A 16636-nucleotide genomic window follows, 5' to 3' on the forward strand; every position below is an offset into this window, starting at 1 on the left:
TTTTCAATAGATCCAACAAACGTGGATTTTTTAAAAAATATTTTTCAATAGATCCAACAAACGTGGATTTTTTAAAAAATATTTTTCAATAGATCCAACAAACGTGGATTTTTTAAAAAATATTTTTCAATAGATCCAACAAACGTGGATTTTTTAAAAAATATTTTTCAATAGATCCAACAAACGTGGATTTTTTAAAAAATATTTTTCAATAGATCCAACAAACGTGGATTTTTTAAAAAATATTTTTCAATAGATCCAACAAACGTGGATTTTTTAAAAAATATTTTTCCATACATCCAACAAACGAGGATTTTTTAAAAAATATTTTTTCAAGGATCCGAGGTATGTGAATTTAAAAAAATATATATTTTTCCAAAGTTACAACAAACGTGGATTTTTTAAAAATAATATTTTTTAAGGATCCAGGAACGTGGATATTTTAAAAGGTTTTTCCAAGGATCCACGAAACATGGATTTTCTAAAAAATATTTTTCCAAGGATCGGAAAGAATTTAAGTTGAATTTCCTTAACTTACCAAATCCTTCTCGTATCCGCCCAGTTGACAACTCAATTGTCCGCATTGGTGGCTGAGATTCTACTGGGATTGTGACATTATTGGCCACCGCAGATGCTGCTGCTGACGAGGATGATGAGGGTGTGGGTGCCCCGGCGCCCAATGGTCCAAGCTTATTACTATAATTTGGTTGTTGATTGTGATGGCTGTTATTGTTGTTGGCAACAACAACATTGTTACTGGAAGACGAAGCTGATGCATTCCCCTGGATATTAGCTGCATTAGGAATTGTGGATTTTTGGTAGTGGTGATGTTGTTGGTTATTATTTTGGTAATGTTGTTGTTGCGGTGATGTTTTGACGGAAGCATTCAAATCAACATGCGTACTTTCCGTAGTCAATACAGCCGGGGCATCAACATCCGGTATGGAATGTGACGACGGAGAGCGTGTGGAGTGCAGCTACACAGGAAATTGAAAAAAAAAAATGGAAAATAAGCGAAAGTTATAAAACGATTCGAATAAATGTGATATGAAACCCAAAATGTTGAGAACAGTTTTGAAAGCCCTTAGTAAAATTGATTGCCACCGGAATCCCCATAAATTCATAAATGCAACCTAAATGCATTGATTTCTACCTTGAACTATGGTAGTCATATTTGGTTGAGTTTTTTTGTTTATTTTCGTTTTTGTCATTTCTTATGGCCCTTTAAAGGGAATGCAACCGATTTCTCTTCGAATCAATATTATTGATTTCCCATTGACTAGACCTTCCTACGAAATGCATGACATACTCGTCAATATTATGAATCACTACAAAAAGCGAAAAAAGTGCATAAAGAACGTGACCATGTATGGCCGGAGGGAAAAAATAAAAAACGACATGATTTCAGTCTACCTTTTACGGTTCAATTTTCATAGAGAATTTTAAGCTTTTTCAACCACACGTCTAGACTCAAATAATGGCTGTTAAAGAAGATTGTGACGAAAAAAATATATGAAACAAGTAAAGCAAGGCCAATAGACGGGCGGGACCAAACATATTGAAGTCTTACACTTATGTGGTGGGAAGGGGAGTTGCTGGAGACCAAAAACTCTTTTGAATGAATCCTTCGAGATAAAATTATTTGTTTTTCGATAATGCCAAGAAATATCCAAAAGATTATTAAAAAAAGAGCTAATAATTGAAGGTACATGTATCGGCTTTGTAAAAGTTTACATAGCAAAGTAATCTAAATAGAGGGAAAAAGTTGACCTCCCTTCTACATTTTTGAAAATTTTTAAAAATGAAGAAATGAAATGAAAGAAATGAAGAATTAAGATTTTTCGGAATCCTTACAGAATGTCTCCAGCAATATTACTGCCAACAATACCAGGATTCTTTTGTCAAGACATTTTAACTCCTCTATCTAGTCACCAAATGGGTCTTTTTTCAAAATATGCTTAAAAACTCCTCTTAAACGGCATCGTAGCAAGTCAAAATATTCTACAAAATTATTTGTCATAAAATTCTACTATGGGTCCCGGAATACATCAAAAGTCTACATCTTACCTAAACGCCAGGAATTCATAAATATTAAAAAATCGCATTTTAGGGTTAAATTCGATCTTAGTGTGAGTTTATGGAAAATTCTCCTATAAAGCCTCATTTTAGAAAGATTACCTCAAAGGAAAAAATAATCTCCATCAAATTCCACTATAAGTCACCAAAGACAAGAAATCTCTATTTCCATAAAATATCATGAAAAGATCTGCACCAATGTTAGCAAAAAAACGCAACAATGCTTCCTTTTTTGATAGAATCTTCTTTGGTTGTTTTTCGAGTTGAGGCATGAAAGTAACATAAAAAGTAGTTTTAGACAGAAAATGTTAAAAGAGAAAATATTATACACCAAATTTCACTATAAATCTCAGAATAAACCATAAATCTAGGCTCAATAGTTTTTAAGAAAATTACATTCGAAATTAAAATACTAAAATTGAAAATTATGTGTTTTTAGGTTTTTACTGTTAATGTAAGACGTTTTCATTCCAAGTCAAAATCTACCTTAAAACTTCACTTATTGGGAAAATTTTCAAAGAAAGAAATATTTTAAATCAAATTTCATTATGAGTCTCTGAACAAAAGTAAGGTGAAAACCTAATATATATCATAAAAAAATATCACTAACTTTTGGTATATACACAAAAAACACATGTTTGTATTACAATCGAAAATCATGTGTATTTATGCAAAATTATCTTACAAAACATCACTTTAAAGGATCACCTCAAAGACAAAAATATTCTTCATCAAATTTCACTATAAGTTTCGAAACAAAAGAAATCTCCATTTCCATTATATGTCAAGAAGATATTTCCATCAATATTGGCAAAAAAAAGTCGAAAATATTACCAAATTCTTTGTTCAATTTTCCGTTGGCCTTTTTCGGATTTAAGGCATAAAATAACATAAAATGTAGTTTTAAACAAAAAGTGTTGAAAAAGAAAATATTCTACACCAAATTTCACTATACATATCAGAATAAACTACAAATCCAGGCCCAATAGTTTTTAAGAAAATTACATTCGAAATTTAAATACTAAAATCGAAAATTATGTGTTTTTAGGTTTTTACTGTTAATGTAAGACGTTTCCATTTTAAGGCAAAATCTTCTTTAAGACTTCAATTTTTTGGAACAATTTCAAAGAAAGAAATATTCTAAATCAAATTTCATTATGAGTCTCTGATCAAAACAAATATGTAAACCTAATATATATCATACAAAAATTTTCATTAACTTTTGGTATAAAAAATATCACATTTGAGGGTTAAAATCAAACGTCAGGTGATTTTTGGCAAAATTCTCCTGCAAAGCATCACATTGATCACCTCAAAGACAAAAATAGTCTTCACCAGGGACATATACAAAGGAGTGCCAAAATTTGAGATATATTTCACATCACTTACCATAAAGTTTGAAAAATTTATATAGAGTTTAGGCTTACTTCAAGAATTATTGGTGTCACTAATGTCGGTTCTCTTTTCAGTAAAGTCCTTTTTTTCAAAATTTCATAAATCGTACTAAATTTTCAGATTTTCAAGATTCCAGTTTGGAATCATGGAAAATGTTCAGCATTTAAATCAAAAAGTCTTCAAAATCTTTCATTTTGAAGTTTTTTTTTTTCAGGAGGAATTTAGCAAAACCACTGCAAAATGGACCCATATCCAATATTTTGTGTCCCAAACTATTTCAACGTCTCCAAATGTAAACCCAACAGAAACCAACAGCGCAATCAATATCTAATTTCCGTATTGCAGCTCTATTCCTTCACCTAATATCAAATTTAGTAACATTTAGTTCGCATATCCGAAGCAATCTACATCTTTCCATCCTTGACACAAACAATGATACAGATTTAGAACTATTTAGTACTTTTCATACAATTATGGTAAGACCACCCCCATATCTTAATTCCAGATACAACAGAGGGCTCAATATAAAATTGGAGGAACCCAGCTTTATCCCTTTACCCAAAACCAATTTTAGTACCATTTATAACTTTTCGTACAATTATAGTACACATTTCCAAAGTCACCTCCATACCTTAATTCCAAATATCAAGAGAGACCTCAATATCAAATTTGAGGATTCCAGCCCTATACCTAATAATACAAAATACCACATGTAGTACTATTTAGTACTTTTCTAATATTACCTCCATATCTCAATCCCAGATACCAACATAGAGCTCAATATCAAATCTGAGGATTTCAGTCCTATCCCTTCAACCGATACCCAATTAACTACCACTTAGTACTTTTCGAACAATTATAGTACACAATTCCGAAACTACCTCCATATGTCGAGGTTACACATGAACAGCGATCCTAATACAAAATTTCAAATTTCAAGCACAATCTGTTCAATTGTACCAAATATTGTACCATTTAGTACTTTTTGAACAATTACAATACACATTTCCAAAACCACCTCATATCTTAACCACAGACACTAACTGTTTCATCTATATCAACTTTCAGGATAACAGCTCTATTCCTTCACCAAATATTAACTTTAGTACATTTCGTAAGATTACAGTACAGGGTTGCCCATATTCGACGGACCCATCTAGCAACGCATCGCTTAATGACATACCGCGTTTGAAGCGTCAGTCCAAGCAGATTTTTACCATGAACCAATACACGCCACGCGAAATAGTTGAAATTTACATTCAACAGAAGAAGTCAATTGTGAAAACTCAACGTGCTTTTAAAACATTAAAAAATGTGAGAAGTGCGCCTTCTAAGAACACCATTAAGCGTTTATACGAAAAATTTTCGACTAGTAAGGCTCTTTCTAATCCGAAGAGGCCATATAAAAGTCGACCAAGGCGATCGGACGAGAATATCGCTGCCGTACGAGCCAGTGTTGAGAGGTCCCCAAGAACATCCCAAAAACGCCGTTCTCAGCAGTTGGGCATGGCTCGGTCCACTTTACAACGGATTATTCGCATTGATTTGCATTTGTTCCCGTACAAAATTCAATTGACGCAAAGAATGTTGCCTGCGGACAAACCTCGTCGATTGGAATGGGCCCAAAGAGTCATCGAAATGGCCGAAGATAACGAGCAATTTTGGAACAAATTATCATGTCCGATGAAGCCTCAGGAGATTCAAGAAGTGCCTCTTCATGACGAAAAAGTCACAGTTTGGTGCGGCGTTAGTGCGAAAACGGTCATTGGGCCGTTTTTCTTCCAAAATGAAAATGGCCATGCTGTTACCATCAATAAGGAGCGTTATTGGTCATCATGTCGCGATCAATTTTGTAATACCAATTATTCGTCGAAATCGTATGAGGCAGTTCTGGTTTCAACAAGACGGCGCTCCACCGCACACAAGTCGCATAACAATCGATTTTCTGAAGAATTTGTTTCCGGGCCGTTTGATGTCGAAAAGTGGTGATTTGGACTGGCCACCGCGTTCGCCCGATTTGACGCCGCCTGACTTCTTCTTGTGGGGATATTGGAAGTCAAAGGTTGGTAATAATTATCGCATATATCACATAAAGTGAAGGAAGTATCGAATATAGTCCAAACCTGGCACGTCGCAATATTTATATCATATTTATTTATGTCCGATACGAAATGGACAATATTGGCCAATTCTTTTGGAACCTACTCCATAGAGGGTCAACAGTTTGAATAATCATCGAACATTGGCTAAGGGCTATACATCTGTCGGCAAAATCGACACAAATTTTTTTCTGATTTTTTATTTAATTTTACTATCCAAAATGAAAATTATTTTTATGACGTCCTACAACATTTTTAATTTTTTAATTAGAAATCTATTCCCAAAAAAGTATTTTCGCAACGAAATTAGTAGCCATTTGGGCTTTCTGTTCATAGGCCATGTTTGGTAGTGTTAAAAAATGTAGCTGAGTTGCCAGCTTCTAATTCGATCTCATATTGATCTTGAGGGATTGCCACCTACCTTCGACATTCTTGCTAGTTTTTCGTTCCCGTATTTTTTGAAAAATCATTTATCTCAGAGCAAATTTAACAATTCTTTCTTTTTCTAGTTTAACCATTTTAAGTGCGTGATAGATATAATGTCGAATCCAATGAACATTTTGGAGACCGTCATAATGATATTTTGATGTTTCGGCGAGGAAAATTGGATTCTTCTCTCAGTCTGAGCTCTTATTGATTTTATCTGACTTGTATTTGGTAAAAGATTATACCTCATATAAATCGGACGACATACCTGCTAACGTCGTTTATATGCTTCATATCCGCCAATGAACTAAGACAACGAAGAGATATTGCGAATACAACAACCCAATAACAAAAATGTTTATATAAAAGATTATTTAAACCTCAATGAATCGAAGAAGTATTCCTGCACTGGTTCAATCCCAATTCAATCCTAAACAAATTCAATGCTATTTCAATAAAATTCCAAACTCTCATATATTGGACTTTGAGAGTTATAACCACATTTTTTATGCAAAACCGCAAATTTGATTTGACAATATTTCCAATTCATTCATTCGTTCAATAATTTGTTATTCACATCAGAAGTAAGAGCAGCTTACAACAAAATACAAAAATAACAACAACAGAAAATTAGAAAAATAAAAAAAACACACACAACAGAAGTCAAGTTCAGCTCAAAACAAACCGGCTGTTAGGCTGCCAAGATAATTGCAGTGTGTGTTTGATTTTTTCAAAACACTACTACCACAATCCTAGAAGAAAAACAGTAACAAATAACAATATAAAAACCAACAACAACAATAAAGTAAATATTTTAACAAAAAAATAACCAAGATAACAGCTACGAAAATACAAACAATTTCAGGCAGAAAAAAAAAAACAAAAACTTGAAATGATTTAAGGAGACAGATCGACCAGCATGTGTTTTTTTAATATTTTCTTCGCGTTCTGCGTGTTTTTCTCTCTCTACAGTTTGTTTATTAAATGACTCAATTTTCAAGTGTTTTCAAAGTGGCTGATGTCGAGGGAGATGAAGATCAGGGGGAGTTGAAGCAATAATTGTTTAGGCATTGCTGTAGTCATTCGGCTGCATACAAAACATTTCATTAAAATCGGCCTTTGAATATAAATTGATGTAGATACGTGGTTGTGGCAGCTTGTGCTGATGTCGGATTTATCTGATTCTACAGTCAAAGTCGACTTTTGGTAGTGGTAAATAATCATCATCAAAAGTCGATTTTCCTTAAACAATTGAAGATAGAATATATCGGTCCATTCCTTCCGGTACCTTCCTCACCAAGGGTCAAAATTTTGAATAACCAAAATAATCAGAATATCATAAAAAACATCCGGTTCTCTTCATATTTTACACATCTCATTATTTTCACTTATTTTCAATTGTTTTATCTGCTTTGAATTTTTTTTAATTATATAATGGACAGTAGTTCTTGGTCTTCCATCGATTTTTGATATAGAATTTTCAGATTTACCTGATTTAAAATGATGAATTATTAGTTTTTTTACAGTTTTTCATTTCACTATGGGAGACATTTTCTGACAGAGTACCAAAAAATTAGTTGCACTGTGTAAAACACCAATACCGGGTAGAGACTTGTGAAACAAAGGATACTTAACGGTATGCAATTCTCAAGTTGCTACTTCAGGGACGGGCCAAAATTATGGGAGTCGATGGGTCTAGGATCCTTTATATAGAAGACCTGGAGACCGAAATCTTTCTCAGCCTACCGAACCACACTATGGTTCTCCAGGCGGAAAACCAAGCTATTACAGAGGCTCTGAAATGGTATGATAAATATCCTAACGGACAGTAGGATATTATTTGGCGCAACCACCAAGTCAAGAAAGTTAAGTCATGAACTGTAGAACGGCGATCACCAATTATTCTAAAGAAGGATCAATACTCATCATGTGGGTACCAGGTCATAAAGGGAGTAGAGGTAACGTGCGGCAAAACTCACTGTCGGAACATGTCAGAAATTTAAGAGGAATAAATCTAGAATATGAAAACCCAATAACGACTAGATGTTAAGATTTGGGCGAAAAATGTTCACACATCCCTATGGAACAACGAGAACATAAGGAAGGACTAAGGATTAAGATACATTGGTGGGAAACAAATGAGAATAAGATAAATGAATTATGACTGTAGGATAAGACAAAAGACTTTAGATATGCTCATAGAAGGCCAAGAAGGTCTTCTTCATAGATGTCCAGAAGGTATTTATAGAAGGCCAGAAGGTCTTTCCATTGACGACAAAGAAAGACTTCTTCATAGAAGGCTAGAAGGTCTTCTCATTGACGCCCAAGAATGTCTTCTATACAGAAGGCTAGAAGGTCTTCTTAATAGAAGACCAGAAGGTCTTATCATAGAAAACCAGATGTTATTCTCATAAAATACGAAAATGTTTTTCAATGTTTCCCCCCAAAATTAGCGGTTTCTTATGGGCTACTCTGCTTCTGGGATGTAAGATCTTGTCTGAACGTTTCTTTCCAGATAATACTGCTAACATCTCGTGTGGACAACTTTTTCGGTCTACCAGATCGCGTTTTCATTTCAGTTGTTCCACTTTTTCGTATTACAGTTTGCGCAGTTGGATAGCTTAAAATACAAGTTTTGGCGATTTCTCCGTATGATTTATGTTTTTTTATGTAGCTTTTTTCTTATATTTCTAACTGAAGTATGAGCTTCTTTGCGATTTTCCATTATTTTTTTTTTTTGCTTCCAAAGACATCTAAACTAAAAACGCCGAAAAATAAATGGTGCTCCCCTTTTACAACGTTTGCATTGTTTCATTTTTGTAGGTAGACCTTTTCCCCGCCAATTTTGAATCATATTTTTAATATTATTTCACATATTTTTATACTTCCCAACATACATAGTATGGAGTGTATATTAAGTTCGTCATTCGGTTTGCAACTCATCGAAATAATAATTTTAGACCCAACAAAGTATATATTTGATATTTTTGTATAAGCTTGTTTAATTATAGTTGCCTATTGGCCAAAATCTTAAAATCGTAAGGTGTATGTTGACTTCATTCCTTCACTGTATAATATCTCATGAAATGAAATATGACTTCAAAAGGCTAAAGTGATTAACCTTCCAGTTTCGAAATTAGAATTAATCTTACATGCAGTCTATATTCTAATTTTTAATTTCAATTGTCTAATTTCTATTTAAACGATAACTTTTAGTTAATTATTTTTTGGAGAACTCAGTAAACACCTGTCTCCTCAGAGAGAGGTTTTTTAGTAATATTTGAGGAGTTGTCAGCTGTATACTATCTGTTCAAACATTTGACCTAGCATCACGATAAAAAAAAAAAACTAAAAAAGAAATGTTTTTCAAAAATATGTTTTTTAGTTTCCGTTTCGACGATACGGATGAAAAATATCATGGTTTTCTTATCGCTGACATTTGCTTGTTATGTTTTCATTAAGTGTCATATAATGAATGGATATAAAATTCGTTCCTGTTTCTTTTTGATGGCAAAACTGAAAAAATGTTGAATGAACAAAAATGATTCCATATACAAAATTGTCCACAAAGTAATGGCACGAAATAATATCTGGCGTTTAAAAAGTGGAAAATTTTTAATGGCATATGATAAAAGCCGACCTGGAAACAGGCGGCGAAAAAAACAAATGTTATTTTCCAGAACCTCCAAAAACCAACTTGTTTTGCTATTTTATCGATGTCATAACGAAAAAAAAAACAGTTATGTTAGGAACACTTCAACATTGTTTTAGTTTGTGTTTAAAGACAAAATTCTTCAATTCATAATTTTAAAACCCGTTTGGAAAATGAAAATTGCAATAATTTGAATCCTCCAGTCAATGAACCGAGTAGTGACACTTTAATCCGCAATGAAGCCGAGCCGCCGAAAAAAACTTCACAGCTGCCGCCGACAATTTTCTCGGCTCCAATCGGCTTAGATGCAACCACCGTTTAAGTTTGTAACATTATAAACCATGGAAGAAGAATACAGGTAATCAAATCGACCAAGCTGTTCAACCAAATTTGGAATTGAAAATGTTCAAAAAAATTATGGAATTTTGTAAAATCTGTTGAAAAATGCATTCCACATATTTTTGCAATGTGGCAATACTGAAATACATTTTCTGTTTTTGGCGAATGCGGTTACACTTTTAATAGCACGTGTCTTTTTTTAATAAGAAAAAACAAAAAATTGCTTTATTTCGAAAATCACAATTTTTGGAAAAATCAGATATCGAAAAATTTGATAACGCACGTCTGCTCGTACATAGGTTCCGCAGAAATTTAAGACCTTTTAATATATTGGAACGAACAGGATCTTTTGGATATATAAAAGACATAAAAAAAAAACAAAAAAACCATCCTCATAATAGGCAAACCATTTGTCGTAATATATATGAATTTTTTGAAAAGTTTGCATTAGAATTAAAAGGAGATTGTTGTTGTTAGTGACGGAGGAAGCAACATTGTGGCCTATTTAAAACTTAGAAATATGAACCGATTGCAATGTTCGGTACATTCCTTACATAGGTTTATAGTCCACGACGTATTTAACAATAAAGATTTTTCCATTTTTGCAAATATGGTAGGCAAATTGAAGAGTGATATAATTATTATTCTGAAAATATAATCCAAAATGCATATGAAAATGAAACACTTCTATACTTTTTTTAATGAAGCCGCGGAAATGCGTGATATAATGGAAACGGAACAACAATTTCTAATCGACATTGATGATGCAGATGAAACACTCTTCCGAACACAATCTCTGTGAACTTTACAAAATTCTAATGATACTCAATGGAATACACTGTGCACTATGTTTAAAAGTTTCCACAAAAACATCAAGGAAATTGGAAAATCTGCATTTGTAATAAATGAAATGGAAAAAATGAACGGAAGAATTTTTAAAATTTTTCGAGTTATTTGAAGAATCTACAAAATATCTTCAGGGTCATAAGTATCCCACCGTCAACACCAATATTGTGTTTCATATTTCAGGTTGATAAGGCATTAAAAAAACCTTTCTAAGATAATAAGCCTATATATTGTACGTCAATTGAACCCATTTTCGGGTGGTCCATAAACAAAGGATATTGCTCATAATATGATGGTTAAAATCAAGCATGGTATAAGTTTTGCTGAATCTCTGCCCCTGTGTCGGCATACTGTTGCTCGGGTCATAAATTCAAGGATCTATAATTCAAAAAAAATATCTGTGATCTTTTTTTCATACATATGACGTTTTTCATCTAGCTATTTGTATTAGATGCGTAGATGCCGAATATAACATATTTGAAACAGTATTTAAGATAGAGCCTATGCATGCCAATGTAAAAGTGAAAAACTTTTGTCTCTAGCTGGAGTTTGTATAGACGGAGCAAGTCATGGGTGGTAATTGTACAACTTTTAACAAATTATTATGACTTTAATAGTTTTCATTGCCTAATTCACCAATTTACACTTGCTGCCAAATTTATATCAGAACACCCCTCAATGAAGCTAGGCGAAAAATTCTAAATAAAATCCGTATAGGATATAACTTATTAAATCATAGAAAATTCGTTAGTTTCTTAAAACGAAAGGGTGCCACACATACGGATCTGAAACTTTTCACAGGAGTGAGGTGGCTTAGTCGCGGACAGTGTCTTAACCGCTTCTTTGAACTCAGGCATACATTTTTAGAATTGAAAAATGTTGAAGAATGCCTAATAATGAAAGATCAAGAGTTTTTATTGAAACTGGCATTCTTAACAGATATTTCAATTATATTGAATAATTTAAATATAGAAGTTCAGGGCAAAGGAAAGAATGTAAGTCCTGTATGGAAAACCATTGTGGTATTTAAATAAAACAAGTAAAAAAACATTAAGTTCGGCCGGGCCAAACTTTTAATACCCTCCACCCTAGGGTAAAAGAACATTAGAAAAAATGTTGCAAAAAACATTAAAATGCGAATATCGGGAGGTACCGTTATATAGGGGCTACACCAACACGTGCACCTATAATTACAATGTTTCGCCACACGACCTAGGACCCATTATGACCCACAAATACCAACTTTTACACAAATCAGTGAAAAAATATGGCATAAATCATCAAAATACCGAATATCGGGAGGTACCGTTATATGGGGACTATACCAGAACGTGGACCTATACATGCAATGTTTTGCCACACGCTCAGGGACCCGTCATGACCTACAAATACCAATTTTCAGATAAATCCGTGAAAAAATGTGGCATAAATCATCAAAATACCGAATATCGGGAGGTACCGTTATATGGGGACTATACCAGAACGTGGACCGATATATCTCATTTTCAATACCAACCATCCTAGGGACAATACACACACTTGTGCCAAATTTCAAAGGTCTACGTCAAATAATGTGTGCTCTATCGTGATTTCAACAGACAGACAGACGGACAGACAGACGGACATCGCTAAATCGTCTTAGAATTTTATGCTGATTATGAATATATATACTTTATGGGGTCTACGACGAATATTTAGAGGTGTTACAAACGGAATGACAAAGTTAATATACCCTCCTACCCATGGTGGAGGGTATAAAAATATTTCTTGAAACAGAGCAGTTGAAGTCCAGAAATTTCTCAAATTTTCCCTAAATCGAAATAATTTATATGGAAGATGATGACAACTTTTAAATATGCGAGTATGTTTTTATGATAGAAGACATTTTGCATAACATGGAACAAGGGTTTCCATGGAAAGCTGGAAACCCTTGTTCCTGGACATCTACCAAAACCCCTACCACGCAATATGAACATGACATACAGTCAGAATTAATCATTCTTCGTAGCGAAATGGAATGTCCGGTAGAAGAGGAAGAATTCGTGGCAATGACCAAAACGTTGCTACACTCAATGTAGCCAGAGTTGTAAAACACGAAAATATGTGTTCCTTAAACCGCGATAGCGACATTTGTATGGATCCACGAAAAATGTTAGCTGACAAGAAATGCCACGATTTTATTTATAACAATTCTCTTCCAGAAGAAATTTATTTAATTTGAGAACGACAAATTAATATTTTCTATTAAAAAGAGTTTTTTTATATTAAGGAAGAGCATTTTATACTTAAGAGGAGTATTTTATATTTAAGAAGAGTATTTTATACTTATGAAGAGTATTTTATATATAAGAAAGATAAAACCTTAAGGATGCAGTGCAGATTTTAAATCTAAAATTAACAATGTCAAAATAGAAAAAAAAAACAAAAAATTAATATCATTTCACGTAGTGTCGTTGTTCCACAGCATCCCAATAAATTTAGCACTAAAAACAGTCGCTGAAAATGGAATATAAACAAATACTATCCAAAAATTCCAAAAAAAATTATTTTTGGAAATATTGACTCTTTTTGTATAAAAAACCCCAGATACTTTGTATATCAAGACAAGGTGTACGAACAACCAAAAAGACTTCCAATGGGTTCCCCAATGTCGCCGATCATAGCTGACGTAGTAATGGATTATTATTATTGAACGTATCCGTAGAAAAGATGGCGACGAAACCGAGATTATTAACGAAATACCTGGACGAAATATTTTGTATAGTAAAGGGACCGGAACTCGAAAGCACACTAAGAATACTAAATATATACGACAAAAACATACACTGTAACAACCTCAAGCTAGATTGGTATTAATAACCAACTAGACATCTGGACGATTGATATACGTTTTTTTCAAAACATCTCCGCCGAGTGAAAATGAATACAGCGACGAACTTTATATAAGATGGCGCAAAAGTAATTCTGCTATCAGGAATGCTATATACATATTTTACGATTGGCAACTAATGTCAGTTCTGTTTTGAAATGGCTATCGACAGTCGACTGTCTTTAGCGAATTTTTGGCGCAAGATTTGAAGATGTTTCCGTACAAGGTCCAGATGGTGCATCAGCTGTTGACTGCCAATCGCGTCTAACATACGCTCAAGCCATCTTTAATCACCACCAAGAAAACGATGATTCATTTTTATCAAAAATAATCATGAGTGATGAGGCCCATTTCCATCTTAGCGGGTTCGTAAATAAGCAAAATTTTCGCTTCTAGGGCACTAAAAATCGGCGAGGAACCCACAAAGAGCCATTACAGCTGCTCAAAATTAATATATGATGTGTTGTTTTCGCTGGAGGAGTCATTTTCTTTGAAGAAGTCACGGGCGAAATGATTACTGTGAATGGTGAATCTCCCGTTTTGGCGATTTGCACTGGCCAGCAAAATCACCTGATTTGACCGCTGTAGACTTCTTTTTATGGGGCTTTTTGAAGTCGCAGGTTTATGTCAACAAGCCTCAGACTCTTTTAGCTCTTAAAGACAATATCCGTCAAGAATGTGAGAACTTATCGTCGGAAGTTTTGGCCAAAGTGATGGAAAATTCCATAAAAACTGCTCAAATGACAATAAACTGTGGCAGCGCCATTTATCTGGACTTGAGGTGAAAAAAAACTAAAAGTCCAAATAAAATAAACCACAAGAAGAATTAACGTTTTTAATTTTTTTTTTACAGCCAAAAACATCGGAAGTTTACCTTTGCGCCACCTTGTAGATAAATTAGTTGCAATCAAGAAAATAAAAATTATTATACAAATTTTCCCAATCCTATTTTTTATTTCGAGAAGCACATGTTTTTATTATCTGCCCCTCACAAAAACAGAACAACATTTCCACTGTTATGGTATCTGTATTATTTCTCATGATGATCTTCTGCCAACTCTCCCAATGAAGAAGAGAGAGAGATAATAGAAATATTTCTCTACGAAAACAACAAAACAATTTATTGTTTATCTTTCCATTTGCGTTGTTTTTTTTTTAATCATTTCAATTCTTTTCATTCATATTCTCAACATTTTGTGTTTCTTTTCTTTTTTTTTTTTTGTAATTCCTCTTACCTGTTGTTGTTGTTGCTGCACAGGTGATGTTGACGCATCCAATTGAGCCACATGCAGCTGTTGTATCGGGCCGCTCTCCAATTGAGTTGGAGTTCGTGGACGTGCCGCGGGCCCCGCAGCGGCAACCACGTTAGCTGAATTTCTCTTAGCATTGGTTGGTGGTGGTAGGGGTGATGGTGTTAACCTGTTTGCCGTTGACGCAGCGTCAACTGCAGTCGTTGCAGTGCTGCCTGCATTCTCGTTATCATGTTTTGTGTTCTTATTGTTGGTACCTAAAATACCTTCATTGACGTCGTCATCGAATTTAACCCAATTTTCTTTATTCACATTTTTTGTAGGTGCTGCTGTGGCAGTTGTTGTTGTTGCTGGAGAAATATTTTCATTGCTTGCAAAGGGAGATGTGTTTGTTGGGGGTTCCGATAAATCAACATCCTGCAAAGGATGTTGAGTAACGGTATGATTTAAATCACTGGTGGACATGATCACAAATACGAAGCGAACACAGCAAGGAGAGGGAGTTTAGTTTACTTTACTTATGACCAAACAGAGAGAGAGAGAGAGTGTGAGAACTTAAAGAGAGGGGGAAGTACGTGTGAAATATGTTGTGATGTGTTCCGTTTTATGGTTCTTTTTTTAATTTGTAACAGATTTTTTTATAAAAATTATTTTTTAGGCACTTGGTGGAGAATTTTTGTTTTTCTTTTTTTAGTTTTCCAGCTTTATATCAACACATTTTCATTGCAGTTATATAATTTTTCCATTATATTCTGCCACACTTAATTCTCTATTTTCTATTTTTTTTATTTCTATTATTAACAAAATATTTTTTTGGCCCGTTTCCACTTCTGCTTCATCCACCGTTTTTCCGTTTCAATTCGAAATTTAGCCGTATTCTGTTTTTTGCCTACTTTTTTTAAGTGTCGAACAGCAACTGAATTTGTATTTTAAAGTCACACCCAGCTTTAGAGGCAGCTTGAATTTTTATATTTTATTTTTTTGTTTCTGTTTTTGTTGGACCTTTTGTCTGTCGCTGTCGTTGTTGTTTTTTTATATTTTGTTAGCACCAGTTACCTAACTCAAGCTTTGTGGCCAAAACCCATACACACTCAATGGTCTCGGCTTTGGTATTTACTTGCTTGACTCTGTTCAATTGGTTCAACGGTGGGTTGTTTTTGTTTTCTTCGCTTTATAAGTTCTCTCACTCTCCCCATACGGGCTGGTGGCCGTCTTAAAGGTGAGTAAACCGTTAAACATTTATTTTACCTGTGTGTCTAGCTCAATTTATTTCTCTGTCTGTTTCTCTTTTGGCTAGACTGTTAAATGGTCGACCTTTATCATACAAGTGTTGATACTTTGCATACGTTTTCATGGAACAAAATATGAGTTAAAATGTGAATAGGGTTGCCGAGTTTTTTTTTTTTTTAATTTGTTCTTTAGGGAACATCTAGATAACATTACTATATTTTCAAAAAATAATAATAAAAATAATTAGATTTTGTTTAGTGTTAATATTAACATACTTTTTTATTAAGGAACAACAATGTCAATTCAGTACAAAAAAGTAAGATCTTAAAAAAAAAAAACTAATATTTACAGCTTAAATTTAAAAACCAGTTGTTTTACCTTTACGTCGCTCAACTTCTTTCAAACGTTCAGAAATAGATTTTACCAATGACATTGTGTATCCTGGATCAATCTT

General features: G+C 33.7%; 1 protein-coding gene across 4 annotated transcripts in view; it reads right to left on the minus strand.

Moving 5' to 3' along the window:
- Positions 1–16261, minus strand: part of LOC101888335 (uncharacterized) — a 37017-nt gene extending 20756 nt beyond the window's left edge. For 2 of the 4 annotated variants that reach the window (XR_009343938.1, XM_059129929.1), the window contains exons 1-2: positions 14938–16260; positions 539–977 (exon numbers count right to left, since the gene is read on the minus strand). Coding sequence is in view for 3 of the 4 variants with exons in the window: in XM_059129929.1 (XP_058985912.1) it covers positions 539–977; positions 14938–15417 (919 nt within the window). In the remaining variant the exon portion in view is untranslated. Of the gene's footprint in view, positions 1–538; positions 978–14937 lie in introns of all 4 variants that reach the window. The other 2 variants (XM_059129930.1, XM_059129928.1) reach the window with 2 other exon arrangements.
- Between the last annotated feature and the right edge of the window lie 375 nt (positions 16262–16636).

Source organism: Musca domestica, unplaced genomic scaffold (assembly GCF_030504385.1).
Source record: "Musca domestica strain aabys unplaced genomic scaffold, Musca_domestica.polishedcontigs.V.1.1 7, whole genome shotgun sequence".
Taxonomy (NCBI): domain Eukaryota; kingdom Metazoa; phylum Arthropoda; class Insecta; order Diptera; family Muscidae; genus Musca; species Musca domestica.